Genomic DNA, 18,996 nt, shown 5'->3' with positions numbered 1-18,996 from the left:
TCAAACCTTTACGAACGAAAAGCTCCCACTTGTTTTTCCTTGAACTATAGATGTTAAGTGAAACTCACACTTCGTCCATGGAAAAGCCGTTTTCCAGAAAAAGAGGAACGTTAACACAAACAGACAGACAGACTCACGACAGTGACATCGCCTGCCCCCCATCGACATGGACTGAGTTTGGCTCAGCGATTATATAGCGGAATCATTGCGGACACGTTCGGAGTCATTTCGGAGTGTGCTTGGGAGTATATTTAACTTCTTCTGGGTCTAGTCTTATGTATTTTTTTCATTGGCTGAGCGATTGGCGAAGCCCATAACTCCACTGACCGGAAAAGTTTCATTCTGTTTGTTTGTTTGTCTGTATGTCTGTCCGCACGATAACTGGAGAAAGAACTGAGATAGTGACCTGGGATTTTCAGGGTCGTTTTGTATCACAAAAAGACAGATCGAGTTCGAAGATGAGCATTCTAGCTCACAAATTGGCTGTTTTAAAAATCAAAAACTTCGCAAAATGTATTTTTATCAAACATTTTTTTATGGGTTTCTTGCTCAGTTAAAAAGACTTCATTTCGAAAAATTGTATATACACTCCTATTACCTCGTCTCGGGTGTCAGCGCCGCAGGCCTAGCTATATGTGCGGCAGGCGCGTCGCAGCATAACAGTGTTTCGTGAGATATCGCGAAGCCTGTTACGCGAGACGTGGTCTGGCGTACATATAGCTAGTAGGTGTGTTACTGGATCCATAAGCTAACATCAGTAACTTAGAAGGGACTTGCAATAACTTGCATGTATTCTACAAACTGCGGCACACACAGCCAAAGACGTTCAGCGTATGAAAAGAATGCTTCGGTTTTTGAGTTAAGATTACGAAGTAGACAGCAAAGGTACCTGACAAAAAGAAAGTTCAAAGCAAGCCGTCACTCAAACCGTTTTCCGATAGAAGCTATATTACATTACACCATAAAACATCACAAGGGACAGGCCGAAGGCCCCTTTCAAACGCCGCCGGTAGGGCAAGCTAGGCCTGCTCCCTGACGAAACTTGGTTTGCCGGAAGAACGGGCCTAACCTGTTTCTTCGAAGAAAGTTTCATTTTTTTCAAATTTTTCTGGAAATATTTAAAAAAAATCCATTTCTGTTTAAAGGTTTAATTTTTGGCAGATGGGGGGAAAAAGATGAAGCTACCTAACCGAAAGGAAGAGGAAGAAACCAAGCGCACAGCAGCAAACACAAAGTCACCTCGTCCATGACAAGTAGAAGAAGTTCTGAAAATGGCACGAACAGTGGTAGCTTCACATATTCCGATCGTCGCTTTTCGCAGGAACGACCCGCAGCGAATTTTGGGCACATCTCCCAGATCCCCCACATTTTTTTGAGTGTTTTGAGTTTTTACATGGGTTGACCAAAACCGTGGAACGTTTAACAACAGTTTTGAAGCGGCCTTTCCTCGTTAAAAGGGGGTCGCCGAACCACTGGGAGAGGGGGGGCTTTGGCACGGGAGAGTGCATGATGCTGGTTGGATGTAGTCAACACGTGAGGTCTCGACCACTTTCATACAGGACCGCGGTCTCTACAGAGCATCCGCGCAAGCCGTGGCGCGCAGGTCGAAGTGGGCCCGCGAGCTCAGCATGGGAAATTCGGTGCTGGCCGTGCTTGTCTGCGTCGTGCCCACTGTGCTCGCCCTCACCTCGCTGCGTGCCTCCATCCATTCGTACGCCGTAAGTGCTGATCGTGCTCGACGGGCCACTCAGCTGTCGTGACCGAGGCTTTTAAGGTGCCCACAGAGTGAATGTTCCTCCAGTTGACGCGAGTGAACTACCCGGAGCGAGCTACCTGCACTTGGGCGCTAAGGGCGGGCCGCTGTCCGGACACAACTGCTTGGCGGGCTTGCCTACCCTTGGCGTTCCAGGCGCTATGGTCGGTGTCGGCTCAGAACCTCCTCTGGGGGAACCTCTATAAGGCAACGGCGGTGAGCAGCTAGGACGCGTGTTTCCGCAGGGCCCGTACAACATAATGTTCAGAGAGGCGTCACAGTGCCCCGAAGGCACCGTCCCCAAGGGCGCCGTGGGGGGAAACTTTACGGGCTCTCTCCACCATTTACCGTCTACCAAGTACCCAGTGTTCGACGGCCAACTAATTTTGATGAGGGACGTCGGCGTCGGCGATGTTGGGGTGAGAACTCTGTCCTGTTGCAGCGAACGTTGTTGCCCTTCCTTGTGCCTTCCTCTAGTTATTCAGAGCAGGTCAAAGTTGTCATCGCCAAGTGGGACAACGTCGCCGGCTGGAGAGAAAACTTTTTCCGTATAGATGCCGGCGAGGTCTGCAAAGTGTTCGCCACTATTGCGCACGACGCCATTGCAGAAGTTTCCCGCCTCAACCCCAAGTTGCCCAAGAGCTGCCCTTTTCGCAAAGTAAGTACGTCCGCGGTCCTTATAGTTCTTGAGATGGCACATACCAGGTGACTGATTAACCCCGCGCACTTCTGTTGTTAGACTGTACCGCACGCACGAGTGCAGGTGGGTTGCCTAGACGCCTGGCCCGTATAAGGCGCCGTTGATAGGGGCGATGGGCAAGCCCGCCCGCACTCGTGCGTGCGGTACAGTCTAGCTACAGAAGTGCGCGGGGTTAATCAGTCATCTGGTATTTACCGATCAGAGGCGAAAAAAGTCATTCCGTCTCGTTGCAAATCTATAGATGTGTAGAAAAGAGACCTAGAAACAGTGAATATCTCACGTCCGTAAATTGTCGCGTCCGGGAAGCGCTATATAGCACGACAGACCGCAACGGCACGCAATGCCTTTATAGCTGTATTTATTTGTTTAGATATATTTTTCTCTTTGTACATCACAGTGGATCTCACTCATTTAATACTTAGTGAACCCCGCCCTTTAAGACTAATTATATTCGCCCAAATTTGTGCGGCTAAGGAGCGTGAGCTATTTGCCCAAATTTGTGCGCATAGCAAAGCCTACTGTCCGTGAACGAATTTGGGCGGTGCGGCTAGAGTTAGCTACTCGCACAAGAAGGGACAGTGGTCCCTTAATTTGTGCCCTTAGCAAAGCCTACTGTGAGTGCACGAATTTGGGCAGTGTGCTAGAGTCAGCTATTCGCACGAGAAGTGTCTAATGGTCCGAATCCACACTGTTATTCACCCAGTGAGAAATAAATGGTCGAATCGACGTTGATGATAATCTCGAGTCTCGAGTCGAGTCGAAAAGTGCTCGTTAGGAGTAACACGTCGTAAATTCTTAATGATCGACGAATTTCCGACCTAACTGTTTTTGCTAGATTTATGCTGTTTGCAACTGTACGGTTAGCATATTATTACAATTTGCAAGTATTTGTCAGCTAACCAGGACTTTTAGAGTTTCGTCGAGTCGATTCGACGTTGAATCGACGGCTCAAGTCCCACGTGGATTTAGCTTAAATTCTGTGTTCACACTAAACCCTTATGCATTTTGTTGTGCATAAACTTGCAGGATTTCATGCAGCCATAAGTATGCACAAATTTTTATTCATAATTGTGTACAAAATGTGCATAATTATGCACACTGTACATAGTTATGCAGAAAATTGTGCATAATGTTATGGCTGCATGAAATCCTGCAAGTCTTATGCACAACGAAGTGCATAAGGACTTAGTGTTCAAAGCATGCATTACTCCAAAATACATGATGGCGCGGTGCAACAACGCGTAACCAGTGGGTACGTTGCGCCGAGGCAGCATTTGTACTTCCCCGCCGATTCTTCGTCGATTGCCCGTCAATGCCCCACCGCATTTGAAAAATAAACAGTCAGAGCAACTTTAAAATTATTCGGCAAAATCATGCATACTATAAGAAAGCGTTTTATGTGTTCGGTTACTACTTCAACAAGTTCCAATATACGGTACACGAGCGACTAACGGGGGTGTAGCATGGTAGGAAGTCATGGTTACAGATCCCTCATATCAGCAGGTGATGTGGTGGCGTAGTGGATAGGGCAGTAGGTCAGGAAGCTTGTTGGGAGGGTTCGCTGGTTCAAATACCGTCATATGCGCTATTTTCATCGATATAAATTCGACGTCGACGTCGATTTCGGGACCATATAAATTCGACGTCGACGTCGATTTCGGGACCATATAAAGGTCGAATCGACGTACTGCCCACATACAAGAGCAGTGCTCCGCGAATGGGTCACGTTCGTGTCCACGCTTTATTTCATCGAAATCCTAACCGATCTGAACGATTTTTTTTTGCTAACTCTGCTTCTTCACTAACTAAACAGCAAACAAACGTTACTTTGACATCAAAGTCACCCCCTCAAACGATATTTGAACGGAAAGGGTCTGAAATGTAAGATCCGTAACCATTTTGCATGTCCACAACTCCCGATTTCGAATTTAAACTTCTCTGTACGCCGAAAGGGGATATGAAAACTGATTTCCGCAGGTGGTCTCGAGTTCTACACACATGAGGCTATGTCCTCACACTTGGCCCGTCTCCAGAAGGTCACAGATGTCTTAACACGACTGGCTCAAAAAATGCCCTCCATGGAAAGGTAACAAAAGTCATGAAGCCAGTTTTTGCCACTTTTCTACCGCAAAACTTAACATACGACAACCACGAAACTTCCCATAGATAGAGTTATGTCTCCTCCACTAGAAGACACTTAAAACGCAGGTGTGGCTCGTCTGGTTCGCCGCCTACACTGATTAGAACACCTTAAAACTGTTAGTGTCAAGCATAGAGTGTAAGATCCGTGCACTCTTCTGCAAAGTTGCTATTGCGAATTTTGATGAAGTGAAACGGGGTTGTGTCCGTGTTGTGAACCTGACCCAAAATACGTCTCGCCCTTGCCGATCGGTCGTCTCGTTCCTCTAAAATGTCAGATTTTGTACGAATTTGTAAGATCCGTAACCATTATAAGGATTCCTTATGAGGCTTTTATAGGTTAATTTTGTAACTTATGAGTGGGAGCTTGGATCTTCGACATCTTGTATCTAGGGACGGTAGTAGGCAACAAACCATAAGCAAAACTCGATAAAACAGATTTTTTTCTCCTCGACGTACACATGTCAAAAGTGACCCATTCGCAGAGAACTACTCACCAAATGACGTCGATTCCACGTCGATTCGACCATCCATTTCTAACTGGGTCATTGCTGAGCTCGCGATATATATATATATATATATGCCTAACGATAGGCAATAGCGATGATAGGTTAAGTAATAGATCATAGTTTTTGCAATTGCTACTGCTAGTAACTTTTAGTCTATTGCTATAAGCTATTCCGTAGCGGTGACCGGAATTGGCCCAGAAAAGTCTGCCCTAGAGCTTCGCTCGCTTCGCGAGCTCAGCAAAAATAAATATAGAATTTTGCACGAATTTGTGCGAATAGCGGTAGCTATTGGGGGGACAAATTAGGGCGGTCCTTTAAACCGTGTGCTGGGTCGAAGAAAATAGAGAAAGTAATTTGGTTTGTCTTATTTCTGTTTCCACTTCAACATCTTCATTGGTTTGCAGGGTACATACATTCTCCGTAATTTCAGCAGTGAGATTGTACAACGCTATGAACACTTTCCGGTCTTCCCCTACGGCCGGTTCAGGGGAGACCTTTATTATTATGACATGAAATCCAAGCAAACAGTCGCATGTTTCAGAGGTGTCAGCGATATTGTTCCGAAAGTGGAGAAAAGTTGATATAATAAAGTGTCCAATCAGAAGGCGAAGTTGACAAATGATCGTACTCTAAAAGCACCCACCAGCTCCTACCCCGCTTCCAAGCCCTCGGGTACAACTCGATAGAGTTTTTCTTTTTCCGGCCGAGCCGGGCCATGGCGAGCAGCGCAGCGGCAAACGAAGGAACTCACCAGGCGGTGCCGCCACCGCGCGGCCGATTCAAATAGTGCAAGTGCCTCCCGTCTGCCATCTTCTGCGTGACGTGCGGAAGGAGCAGGCCACGACGGAGTCCAACATCAGATGGCTGCCCTTGGGGCGCTCCATCCCCATTCGAGAGCCCCAAAGGAAGAAATAAAAGATATTCACCCACCGGCTCCAGCGCACCGTGCTCCGCTACCAGGAGCACAAGGAAGACGGTAGTTGTGTCCTTCCTCTGGACGTGTGGCTACAAGTTTTCCCTCTAAACGTTAATTGACTCGTCCTAACACCAAAATCCCATATGCAGCGTGCGGAGTACACAATGTCCTATCTGCAGAGTGTCGAATACACAATGTTCTATCTGAAAAACGGGGTTGGGTGCAGCCCTTCACTTTTGTGTGGTTTACAAGTAACTAGAAGACATTAAGGCCAATCTGCGCACACGGAAAGAATTGTAAAGGTCCAGTGTTTAATTATTGACTGCAAAAAGTGAAGAAGAACGAGCGGATACATAGTAATAAGCATTTCTTTAGAGGTATCCCGAAACCCGTGCTTTGCTGATAGAACATTGTGTATTCGACACTCTGCAGATAGGACACTGTGTATTCCGCAAGCTGCAGATAGGATCCTGTTGATAGGACGCGGCGTATTTCCCCTTTTTGATTTTTATTCTTCAATTTTACAATTATGTTGATTTTTTGTTTTTGTTTTTTATGTTTTGGACTGATTTTAAACTGGTTGTAATTTGGACTTTAAATTTTTGGAACTATAAATGCTTGGGTGAAACGTACCATTTGGTCAAATGTTATTGGTTGAAGTGCAATAGTAGTAATACGGGCCCCTGCTCAAAAGGCCCCAGATCAAATGCACCCCTCCCCCAATAAATGGACTCTTTAATTCCCCCTCCCCTCTATTTCTCCCCTCCGGCCACCCCTTCCCCCTCTGATTAACCCCTGGTCAACGCGACCCTCCCCTCTCTCTTCCTGCCCCCACTCTAGATCGGCACTTGGCCGTGTGGGGCTTGCGACCTACATGCTGCATAAGAGGAAGGGAAAGGGAATTAGAGAGGAAAGGGGAAAGTAAAGGGGTAGAGGAAAGGGTTAACTTGTGAAAGTAGAGCCCTCTGGGCTTCGCTCTACCGGCAACTCGGTTCGGCAGGGAGCGGGCCTAGCTTGGCCTGCCGGCGGCCTTTGGGTGAATTTTCATGGTGTAATATAGCTTCGGCCCGTTTGAGTGACGGCTTGCTTTGAACCGAGGGCTCGCCAACTCGCAAAATACTCCGTACACGGGTCCCGTAATACCTCTATAATACTTCATAATACTCCTTAGTATGTTACAAAATACCCCATAATACCTTAAAATATCTCATAATAGTCTATAATACTTAATGATATCAAATAATATGACATAAAAGCCCTTGAAACGTTCCATAATACCGCATAATACTATAATACTCCGCACACTGCTGAGGAGAGTTGGCGACCCCTCGCTTTGAACCATCTTTTTGCCAGGAACCTTTGATGTCTACTTCGTAATCAAAACTCAACAAACGAGGCGTTCTTTTCATACGCTGAACATCTTTGGCTGTGTGTGCCGCAGTTTGTAGAATACATGCAAGTTATGCCAAATCCCTTCCAAGTTATTGATGTTAGCTTATGGATCCAATAACACACCTGTGAAAAAATATGGGTAGGTGCCGGAAGGTCCCCTCACCGGAAGGTCCCCCCTGAATATTTTATTATTTTTTAAATAGTTTTTGAATAAAATATTTAAAAATAAAAAAAAATATTGTAAAATATTAAAAAAAGTATTCTGGAGGGCCGAGAAATTTTTTATACTGCTCCCGACGACGAGTTCGGCTGTTCCCGCGCCGCAGCCGAGTGTTTGAAAACCAAGATGGCCAAGAAGCCCTGTGACCTGTGATCCGTCTGCTACTGTGAAAAAATATTAGTTTATTATTTCTTTCGCCCGGTTCTTTCGCCTTTTCGTCCTGGTTGCCTTTCATTCGTCGATGGTAAAAGCATTTGGATTTCCCGCACTGTGAATTGCTTACGAACTATAGGTTCGTAATGCAAACCAAAACGTTCGTAGCTTACGAAGGATTTTGAAGCGTTGTGTTACGAACTAAGTGTTCGTAAGCTTACGAACAAATACTTCGTAATGCGAACCAATTGTTCGTAAGACCCGTCTAGCCTTACAAACAATCGCTTTGCAATACGAATAATTTCTTTGCAATACAAAGAACGAAAATTGTTCGTAACGTTGCAAAGTATTTAGTTCGTAAGCTTTTAACAGTGCGTGTGGAATAAAAGTTGGTTAAAAGATCGTCTTGTCGTTGTTTGCGAAACGAATCACGACTACAAAACGGTAAATTTACAACCAATTTAGGGCGCGATAACGACAAGAAGGCGAACTTCTTGCGTATCGTATCGTGACATACTTTCAAATGAGAACATTTTAATGAAGTTGTTGCTGTTAGCTCCCCGTTACACCTTCTAACGCTTTACAGTTCAGATTCAGTGGTTATACACGAATGACAGCACCTATATGCCGCGAAAATAAACGTTTCGTCTTCGAACGGCGGTTGTTAATCGAATGACATCAACTAGTTTAACCAATCGCTAAAAAGGATGAGTACATGAACAATGAAAGTCCCTTTAAAAGGTTAAGAAGCCCTGATGGCACTTCTGAATGACAAGTTCTACATCTGCTGATCGACACTGAACGAAATCTTTATTATTTTTACAGAAATAATTTCTCATTCATTGTCATTCAAACTACCGGCTGATTATAAAAAAGAAGAGCGTATGAAAAGGAGTCAAAGTAAATATCTTGCATGCTAACTCCCCCACGACAACAACAACATGCATGGCCGTCTGTCAACACCAATATGACGTCACTTCCTGCTCCGGGGAAGTTTGCGAGAATGAGGGAATCGTTTGAATAGGTAGATTGGTAAACCCTTGATTTTATTTTTATCAGGAAATTATAAGTTAACACATTATCAACACTGACAGGTCACAATAGGCTCCAAAGTTGACTGATGGACAACCCAAACGCAAATAACATCAAAACAGGAATAGAGAATAGAAGGGGATGAGAGAAAAAACCGGTTGATGTGTCGTTTAAAACAGCCACCAGTACCTGTCTAAACCTAAAACTAGCACATCTCCTTCTAGTGGAACAGACAGACACACAGACAGACACATAAGTGAACGAGTTGCCTCCCCCCCCCCCACCCACACACACCTTGCCCCCTACTCGACCTAAAAATCGAGGGAAAAGTCGAAAAGGGATCTAATGAACGCCGAATGCGGTCATTTGAATGAAGGCAGTACATGGAGTTCCACGGGCAGCGCGAGGAAAGCAAGCAATTGCTGACTACTTAGGTACTTATTGCGTAAATATTTGTGGTCAGTAGGGTTGGGATTAGTAAAGTGTCGCAGCCACAAACTGGTTCTGTTACGGATTTCCTATTCCTTCTCAGTCAGTAATCCTGCCACACGCGAATACCTTTAAAAGCTAATGAAAACCTTTGTTTTAATCACTCATTGCTAAGAGTTCTCTTTTACAATACTGACAAGTTATCAGTAAAGCTTCCCTGCAAAATATACTGAATGACGAAGAAGTCCTGCAGGATACAGTCGATATATGAGAAAAAAGTATCAGTGAAGGTCTGAGGGTGCAGTTTTCTGCTGTATGATCCTCTTTTTTGAAACTGAAGGTAGCATCTGATTGCGTGCCTTTTAAAATTCATTTAAACTGAATAGCATTAATTGCTTTAAAACTGCTACATGTTTTGAAATTTTATGGTATGGTTTTGAACAATTTTTGACAACAGAAGGATGGTTCAATATTCAAGTCTGACTTTAATGTTGAAAGATTTTTAACATTTTGATGCTACACTGAAAAATATCTTTGCTAGCCCCTTCTTGCTTGTGAATGAATTCCAAATTATTTTGTAACTTTTCTTGGGGCAGCTCAATCACACCTATGAGTTTCAAGACAATTGGCCCTTCTTTAATTTTTTTTGTAAGATTGCCTTTTTTTCAGAGTTGAAGACGATGATCTTCGAGATCTGTTTAATGCAAGGAATGTGAGAGACAATGTCCGTTATAGACACCAAAAGGTAGTGGGCCATCGACCAGACCCTCACACTATTGAGGAGGCTGGTCAACTACTGAGAGACCCTCGCATTGAAAGATTTGGTGAGTGCCTGTGTTTTTGCTTTGTAAAATGCTTGCAAACTATATTCTTTGCAAAGTTGCAACAAATTTTCAAGCTTTGTATTGCAAAGAATTTGTTCATATAGCAAAGAAATTCTTTGCAAGCTGTCAGAATCCCTGCAAACTGTGTGTTTGCATTGCAAAGAAATAGTTTGCAAGCAAGGGGAAAACTAGTTCATATTACAATGATTTAAAATTCTCTTTGAGCTGCAAAGAAAACCGTCTGCAATACAAACCTATTCTTAGCAAGCATTTTGCAGTGTGGTACAAATATAACTTAATTTAAGTACAAATATGACTCATGTACAATCACTGCAATTGTAGAATGCTGTAGTAATGACAGAATGTTGGAGGATTCTGAATAATGTGTGTTTTCTGTGACCTCTAATAATATTTACATACTGTGTTTTTAGACATCCTTCAAATTCTGCTGAAACTCTAAAATTTAGTCAGGCATATAATCGAAATTCTTTGTTGCAGGAAAAACTGCTAAAGAAGAAGAGCAGTTCTTCCAGGGAGTAGTTGGGCCCCCTGGTGAGGAGTCACTAGTCTTTGCCTCACCACGCATGTTGCGGCGTGTGGGCAAAGATGACACGGTGATATCCGATGGCACTTTCCGGGTGGACCCCAACCTCCTTGGAGTTTTGCAGCTATTCATCTTAGCTTTTACTTTCATGGGGAGGGTATGTTCTCAACTATGATTCTACGTTAACTATCTTATCCTGTTACTGACTTTTTGAGCCCCTTTGTCAGTATTCTTGCTGTTTAAAAACCTTTAACAGCTACTGACAATTTTTTCATAAGTGGTAACTAATTCCTTTTTAGCCCGCCCTTCTGCTCTTTAAAAAGCATTAAAGCGGGCTTATGCAACCGCTCTCGTGTCTGTCTGTCAGGAGATGAGCTAGAGGTCTACAAATTTCAGGGTATCTTAGGGGTCACTCCTGGACAACGAAACGCCTGGTGCAAATCCTGGCAACCACCCCTAAGGGGGTGAAAGGGGGTAACAAAGAAATAGGGGTTGGTCCAAAAAGTAGGAATTTTTTTTATGGTCTCCTAAGGGGTAACTCGTGAAAGTAGAGCCCTTTGGGCGACAATTTCGTCCGTTTGACTCTATCTTGCACCGTTTGGGCGCTAGAGTGCTTTTTTCGACGAAAAGACGGCGAAAATGACCACGTTGCACATAAAGACGTACAAGGAGGCGTCCAATCGTAAAATGTCAGAGGAAGTACCCCCCAAAACAACACATTCTGAATCCGTAACTAGCCTCGGATTTGCCGTATCTTTCACTGTTTCGGCCCTAGAGGTGGATATATTGAAAACAATGGCAAAAAGTCAAGTTTTAGGACTGTTTAACAAACAATATACAACCAAAACACTGCGCGGGTTCGTTTTTTAAAATTCTAAAGCAAAGCAGAAGGGTGGGCTGTAGTCACGGTGTTGCCCCGTTACAGTCTTTTGTCATGTCCAAGGAGCAAATTTCTAGGGCCGCAGGCCCTTCGCCGGACGCTTTAGTTTACTCGAATATATAACATATATAAGTGGGTGATTCTCAGAATACGGGCCATTTGGGAGTTCCTATTTTTTTTTTTTTGTCGAATTTGCTAGGTTTTTGGGTCGCAATGGTTTTATTTACCTTCAAATAAGATACGTGTAAAGTGGCGACAGTTCAAATTACGTACTTCTAGTACAACGTTAAAAGACCATATTGTGGTCACGTTCAATCAATGATAAAACTCAAATATTGCCTCCCGCACCTTGCGGTCATTTGAATGAAGGCAGTACATGGAGTTCTTTTGTTTGCTCCACTAGTGTGTCGTACTCATATTTTACATCCAGTCATCCCCATTTTATGCGTTTTAGTATGACTAGAACATTGCAATAAATAACTTGTTTTTCGCCCCGACACTGCTCCACAGATGCCCAACCTCATAATGTACAGTTCTAAATTAACCCCTTACTACATATTTTCTCATTAGGTCATTACAACGCGTTACCTGTAACAAAAAGTCATTAAACAAAGGTCAGACCTACAAAAGGGGATACGGAGTTCACAAGTCAAAAAGTACTAATTGAAGCATTACTAATCCGGGGATGCAGATGCAAGGATCCGCTTAGCCACAAAAGAAGCAGCACATCAAAACCTTCCTTTTCATCGAAAGGGGGATTTGATATGACGCAATCGTGCCTGTGTGGAGGCGACACGGTATTCACACTGCAAAAGCGTACCAGCCAACTTTCGAATTTGAAGACAGTTTTTGACGATGACGAAGAAAACTAACAAAAAAAAATGTTTCTGTCTAGACTTGTTGCGAGCTCTTGAAAATGAATACAACTATATCTTTGAACGATTGCGTTGTGGGGGCAATGGCAAAGAGGGTGCTATGAGCTCCCTCTACAAGCCTAAAGACCCCCACGACGTAATTGATGGTGACATTACTGAAGCAGTCCATAATTTTGAAAGGACAGGACAAATAAGGGACTTCATGTATGGCTGCTTGCAGCCAGCATCGCTGGAGTAGGCCATTGAAACCAACACCTTGTGGGCTGATGAAGATGCCCCTTACACTGTTAAGAAGTGAGTACTACCTATTTTCCAGTATGTTTGAATATAATGTGATATCTTTAAAAATTACAGTAGACGATAATTGATTGTTATATTTTCTGTTTGCAGTGCACTAACTGAAGAAACAACTAAAGATTCTGGTAAGTAATTTGGATCGCCTGTGCAATATTTCTGATGGTTTTAAAATGTTTGTACCTTCTGCATTTCTGCTCTAGAATCAGTAGATGATCCTCCGGATGCTGAAGGACAAGATCCCCAAGGTACTTGAACTTCAACGGGTGGGACCACAAGAATTTGCCTGCATCAAAATTATTGCATAAATTTAGTAGACAGAAATTAACCACACCCCACCCCTGTCATAGATCAAGATAATTAAAGTTGATGTCTCACTTTCAGGCTCAGCACATGATGTAGTAGGTGACATTGCAACTGAGGGCAGCGTCAATCTGGAGCAGCAGACAACTGAAGAAGGTAAGAGCAAGACCAAATTAAAAACTAATGAAACACTCTTTCATATAGGTGGAAAATACCCATTCTAATTTACATTTTTGACTGTTTTTAACTAAGATTCGAAACCCTTTGAAAATGACTGAATTTAACCAAAGTTAAGTTTTTCTCCATCATTTTAATTGGCTGATAATTTATCAAACATCAGATACACCCGGACAACTAATTTAAGTTGTTTGTGTTTGAAGCTTTCTGGCTCCCAGCACCTTTCCCCTTTCATATCTTGCAAACAACTTTGCTCCAGAATAACTTTTAAAACTTTAATACTAGCTATTTGTACGCCAGACCATGTCACGCGTAACAGGCTTCGCGATATCTCACGAAACACTGTCAGTGGAGTAATGGGCTTCGCTAATCGCTCAGCCAAAAATGAATAAAAGTATTAAACTAATTAAATTTTAAAATCAATCAGATAGCTGTAATAAACCTATTCAAGATAGACAAGGTAGATGTACGCCAGACCACGTCTCGCGTAACAGGCTTCGCGATACCGCACGAAACACTGTTACGCTGCGACGCACCTGGCATACATCTACCTTCGCCTGCGGCGCTGACACCCGAGTCAGGTAGTGCAAAAATGTGCACAAAGATGCGGGCCTCCGGCCCGTCAACGCCCGTCACTTCGACTAATCATGCAGGGTTGTACATGTTTTCGCTTATTTTCCTCAAAAACACCCTCTAGCGCCGCAACGGTTTGAGCTAAAGCGAAACGGACAAAATTTTCGCCCGTAGGGTTCTACTTTGATGAGTTACCCCTTAGGTCACCACAAAAAAATATATTTTTTAAAAACGTCATTTTTGGGACCTGTTGTTATCGATTTTTTAAAAATCCAATTTTTGAGCTAAAATGCTCATCTACGAACTCGATCTGTCTTTTTATGATACAAAACGACCCTGAAAATCCCAGGTCGCTCGCTTAATTCGTTTTTGAGTTTTCGTGCGGACAGATACACAGACAGACAGACAGAAAAAGTTTTTTTCCGACCAGACGGAGTAGTAGTCTTCGCTAATCGCTCAGCCAACAAATTTGTATGGTAAATCTTCTTGTTGGCTGACCGATTAGCGAAGCCTATTACTCTGTCTGGTCGGAAAAAACTTTGACTGTCTGTCTGTCTGCACGTCTGTCTGTCTGTCCGCACCATAACTCGAGAACGAATTGAGCGAGCGACCTGGGATTTTCAGGGTCGTTTTGTGCCATCAAAAGACAAGTCGAGTTCGAAGATGAGCATTGTAGCTCAAAAATTGGATTTAAAAAAAATCAAAAATGACGTTTTTTGAAAATATTTTTTTTATAGTTTCCTATGGGGTAACTCATCAAAAGAGAGCCCGTTGGGCATAAGTTTTGTCCGTTTTGCTCTAGCTCAAACCGTTACAGGGCAAGAGGGTGTTTTTGACGAAAATAAGCGAAAAAATGCATAATCCTGCATGCTTAGTCGAGATGATTTTGTCGAGATGATTGTGTCCATTTTTCCACTACCCGACTCGTGTGTCAGCGCCGCAGGCCAAGGTAGATGTATGCCAGGCGCGTCGCAGCGTCACAGTTTTTCGTGAGATATCGCGAAGCCTGTTACGCGAGACGTGGTCTGGCATACATCTACCTTGTTTAGACCCCTTTGAATGATCGAAATGATGAATGTTCATGTATTGTATTACTTACAGTCTCAACACATGTCATTGACGATGTTCTAGTCGGCTTTGATTGGGAAGGGGCCCCAATTTGCACAGCAGATACTGAGACTGAACCTGAACAACGCAAGGTAAGACCATACCAATTACACAAATTGATATTATAATCATCCAAAATTCTGAACTGTAAATTGTACTTACAGCAGTCCACCATGATGTTGATGTTGAGCCTCAGACTCCTCTTTCGGATGTTCCTGCTGCTGTTGCTGCTGCTTCAGATTCACCAGGTAGGAGATGAAGGGAAATTTTCTGCAACAAAATGAACTCTGTTAATTTAAAATCTGAAGTTCTTTGAAATGGGCATGGTCTGGCAGTTCTCTAGTCAAAATGAGCTAGTTAAAAATCAACGTTAATGTATTAATTACAGACTTAGTATCTTCAGTACTTGCCACTGATTTCGATCCATTGGATGAGCATTTGTTTAGCGATGGGGAGCAGCCGTCTGAGACAGGTAAGAGAACACCAGTATTAACTTTATAAGTAGTTATCGAGGGGTAGATAACTCCTAAATTACGTGTATAAATTTCATGAATTGGACTTGAACTGGCTTGAATTAAATTTGAATTGGACTAAATTGGTTGAATTGTTTTAGAATTGGACTGAATTATTGCGGTTTTATTTTACTGAATTAGCGTGAATTGACTTAAATTGGCTTGAATTGAATGTGAATTGTCTTGAATTGGACTGAATTGATTGAATTATTTTTGAATTGGTTCGAATGAAATTGAATTATTTTGAATAAGGCAGAATTAGGGGTGTACATTTAGCAGAGGAGTTATCCACCCCTCGTTCGATATTCACAATTCTAAAACTTATATTGTACTTACAATCTACCCAGTTGTCAACTATGCTGATGATGCTGATCAGGAGGATCAGGGCTGGCACCTTCAGCTTGAAGAAGAGGCTACTCCCAAAAGTGAGGGGTTCCATCCAGTTCTGTAACATATCACCAAAATATAATAATATTGAGTACTAAAGTACAACTATTGTTTACAGTATCAAAACAACAAAGAAGCCATGTGAGGAGGCGTCAGAAGAGGAAGAGAGAGAGAGAGAGAAAGGGAGAGAACCAATCTTCAGCCCCAGCCCTAGCAGAGCAAATAGGAGAAGAGCAAAGAGAAGGAAGGCAGCTAGTAGGTTTAGAACGGATCTATTTACAGATGTGTATGTTGACGCTGAGAAAAAGACTAACATCTTATGTTCTAGGTCTAGAACCAGGGCAGCCCCAACTGCCAAAACCCTCCTCAGAGCTGGCTCAAGTAGAGGAAAGCCAAGGTAAGTTCCTTGCAAATGTCGTCTTTTCACCCTTCTTACATTAACACACTCCTTGCTTCTGTGGCAGATACACCAGGGAATGGCTGGGGAGATCGCCTCCGAAAGAGGAGTAAAGGGCCAGGGGCATACTCCGAATAATGTCATCTTGTAAGTGTTATTGAAATTGTTGTTGCGTTAAGACAATATAAAAGTCATAGTTGTCCATAATTTACATTGTTATGTAAATATATGTATTATTAATATATGATTATAGTTGTGATTATAGTCTACATGAAAGAACAAAATAAAAGGCAATGAACAGTGAAATCTAATCATACGAACTACTGAACCTGCACAGTTTTCCTCTTTGATAACAATACTTGTTATGCCCATCTGATATAGGAAGTTGTTCTACTTTATCCGTAGTGGACCCAAATTTAAGACTGCTACCCAGTCAACAAAGCACCTCCCATTTACTTTTGGGAGGAGTTTGGGATCATCCCACACGAATCCCTCACACGTGCTACTGGGACATCCCAAGAATACATGCCTTGGAGCAAATCAGGATGTGTTGTGTGCAGCAAGACCACATTGACATCCTGAGCGGGATCTGATTGGGAGGTGCTTCTGAGTTAAGGTACTGAGAAGTTACTCCTCAGGATATACCTGCGGTAAAGCTCCTCGGGTTGTCCCGCCGAGGAGCTACTCAGCATGTCATCGGGCAGGACGTAACATACGAGTACCTCCTCAGGGGCACCCGTCGGGCTGCTCCTCGGGGCGTTCAATCAGGGTGCTGACCAGCATGTCTTTGGAAAAGACGTTACGTATGCATCTGCTAGGGATGTGCCAGGATGAATGTCACCAGGACGTACTACATAGAACCTGCTCGGGATGCCATGGTTAGGGAGACTAGCAGGATGATGAACATCCTGTATACATCTGCTGCGGGAGGTCTTTGGTATGCCAGTGCCAGTGGCAGCCGTGTGCCGTGCTATATTTTGCCTACAGATAGCGCTAGCGACGCGATCCTCGTAGGTTTTATTATATTTGCGTTAAAATGTACGAAATAATAAGTATTTTGAAAAGTTACGTTATTTGCGTATAAAGCAAGGGGCATGAAGTCGAATTGCACTCAATGTTCACTTTCATGCACAATTTTAGATTCTATGTGATGTCCAATTTAAATCTCGCGGATCATCCGCATACCTCTCTTATAGACCCCTCGCCAAGTGTGAGGTAAATTTGTGGTCAAGTGATACATCACATGACTGCCATACATAATTTTTGTAAACTCAGTCAATTTGGACCGAGTTCTCCGAGGCCTGCTTCTGGATGAGTATATTTAAGGTTCAAATAAAAAACATCGAATCTCACTTGACTTTTGAATATTGTCATATTGTTTTACATAAAATGATAGCCGGGTCCTGTCAGTTCCTTCTGGGGACGTTCCTTCCGGGATGTGACAATCACCTCCCACTCAGGACGTACTGGTGGGAGGTGCCTATCTTCTGCTCAGGGTCTAAAAAATGTTGCATTCTGTAGTACTGTGGGACGTCCTGGCTGGGACGTCCCACATCCCAACCGAGTTGTACCAGGGATGTGTTCGGGACTATGTTTTGTTGACTGGGATAATCACCACACAGTCACACTATAGAAAAACTGTTGTTAAGTTTGATAGCACTTTATATAATTGCATAACAAACCATTTGTAATATTTCATATTGTATAGGAGCAACCCAAATATCTGATGAAAATTTGATGTGTTCACATTCCTTGTAAAATTTGTTGTTAATTTTCAGTAGATTTTTTTAAAACAGTGCAGGAGTTGCATTGCAATGAAACGTATTGTAATCTGAGTGCAATCTTTACTTGGTGCTGTGGGGGCGGCTCAGCACCTCTAAGCACATTACCTCTAAAGATTTTTACCTCTAAGCAAATTACCTCTAAGGATATTTACCTCTAAAGCAAAGTACCTCTAATGGATTTTACCTCTAAACAAAGTACCTCTAATGAATTTTACCTCAGAAAGCTTATTTTACATGGAAATAAAATACATGTTACAGTGGTAATAACAACAGTATACCAGGTGGCTGATTCACGCCGCGCACTTTCATAGTTATACTGTACCGCATGCACGGGTGCGGGCGGGTTTGCCTATGCTCGCTGCCCACGGCTCCTTATGGCCCCGTGCGAGTAGGCAACCCGCACGCACGCATGCATGCCGTACAGTATAACTAAACGACAGTGCGCGGCGTGAATCAGCCACCTGGTATAGTGACTTTAGTCACAACATCCGGCCATTCCGAAAAAAACGCTACCACTGAGGGGATCCCCTCGAGGAGAAGTCGCCAGCTAAGAGTTTCACTATACAAAAGTAAAAGAACTCTCTCCCATTCCCAATACATTCCTCGCTTCTGCTCATATGAGGGCCCCTTGCTTGTGGCCCCTTACGGCCGGCGGGAGTAGGCAAACATGGAGGCTCTCATGGGGGTAGGCGTACTACGTATACCTTTATTACGAAATGTAAACATATGGTGGCAATGCCGTTAGGCATCAAACGTGTCCCCGTCTCCGCGGGGTCGACTTAATTTTGTTGGAGGGGAAAGGGGGGGGGGAGGCGTCTTTTTTTAACAAGGGGGTTTTCACTCGGAATTTTCATGTGCAGAGTATTACACATTACGTGTATTACGTGGTATGACGCTGGCATTACACAAGCTTTGCAACTAAAATTCTGCTATTTTGGGGCACATTTTCCTATTTTCGGTATCAATTACGCGTAATATTTAGTTCAGGTGTGCAGTGTATTACGCAAGTGAAAACTCGTCGGTTTTTTAACTGCAATACCGTCCGCCACGGGCCTGTCTTCTCAAACATACGTGTACTAAGACATTTTAGAGGTAA

At 43.3% G+C, this 18,996-nt stretch overlaps 3 protein-coding genes across 3 annotated transcripts in view; 2 read left to right on the top strand and 1 right to left on the bottom strand.

Moving 5' to 3' along the window:
- Positions 1 to 6: 6 nt before the first annotated feature.
- On the top strand, positions 7 to 9,065 carry LOC113214663 (uncharacterized). Its single transcript, XM_052274016.1, has 4 exons — positions 7 to 1,718; positions 1,999 to 2,172; positions 2,244 to 2,411; positions 5,506 to 9,065. The coding sequence occupies exons 1-4, from the start codon at positions 1,629 to 1,631 to the stop codon at positions 5,680 to 5,682; spliced, it is 609 nt and encodes a 202-aa protein (XP_052129976.1). The 5' UTR covers positions 7 to 1,628; the 3' UTR covers positions 5,683 to 9,065.
- Positions 9,066 to 12,466: 3,401 nt separating this feature from the next.
- LOC113214665 (uncharacterized) lies at positions 12,467 to 16,314 on the top strand. Its single transcript, XM_052274003.1, has 9 exons — positions 12,467 to 12,570; positions 12,757 to 12,788; positions 12,864 to 12,908; positions 13,045 to 13,119; positions 14,985 to 15,068; positions 15,209 to 15,292; positions 15,680 to 15,757; positions 15,838 to 16,116; positions 16,184 to 16,314. Exons 1-9 carry the CDS (start codon positions 12,467 to 12,469, stop codon positions 16,252 to 16,254), a joined length of 852 nt encoding a protein of 283 aa, XP_052129963.1. The 3' UTR covers positions 16,255 to 16,314.
- The window catches only part of LOC127751058 (uncharacterized), a 22,145-nt gene continuing 18,379 nt past the window's right edge, over positions 15,231 to 18,996 (bottom strand). The window contains exons 6-7 of the mRNA XM_052274014.1: positions 15,669 to 15,777; positions 15,231 to 15,283 (exon numbers count right to left, since the gene is read on the bottom strand). The gene's annotated coding sequence lies outside the window, so the exon portion shown is untranslated. The remainder of the gene's footprint in view (positions 15,284 to 15,668; positions 15,778 to 18,996) is intronic.

This window comes from Frankliniella occidentalis, unplaced genomic scaffold, assembly GCF_000697945.3.
Source record: "Frankliniella occidentalis isolate FOCC.00 unplaced genomic scaffold, Focc_3.1 Scaffold325, whole genome shotgun sequence".
Taxonomy (NCBI): Eukaryota; Metazoa; Arthropoda; class Insecta; order Thysanoptera; family Thripidae; genus Frankliniella; species Frankliniella occidentalis.
Note: the sequence above shows the minus strand (reverse complement) of the source record. Positions and strands in the feature narration are given on the sequence as shown.

Coding starts and splice junctions, on each gene's coding strand:
- LOC113214663 (XM_052274016.1), top strand. CDS start 1,629: ATGGGAAATTCGGTGCTGGCCGTGCTTGTCTGCGTCGTGCCCACTGTG. Junction 1,719..1,998: donor CCTCCATCCATTCGTACGCC/GTAAGTGCTGAT, acceptor GTGTTTCCGCAG/GGCCCGTACAACATAATGTT. Junction 2,412..5,505: donor AGAGCTGCCCTTTTCGCAAA/GTAAGTACGTCC, acceptor ATTGGTTTGCAG/GGTACATACATTCTCCGTAA.
- LOC113214665 (XM_052274003.1), top strand. CDS start 12,467: ATGAGCTCCCTCTACAAGCCTAAAGACCCCCACGACGTAATTGATGGT. Junction 12,789..12,863: donor AGAAACAACTAAAGATTCTG/GTAAGTAATTTG, acceptor TTTCTGCTCTAG/AATCAGTAGATGATCCTCCG. Junction 16,117..16,183: donor TCAAGTAGAGGAAAGCCAAG/GTAAGTTCCTTG, acceptor CTTCTGTGGCAG/ATACACCAGGGAATGGCTGG.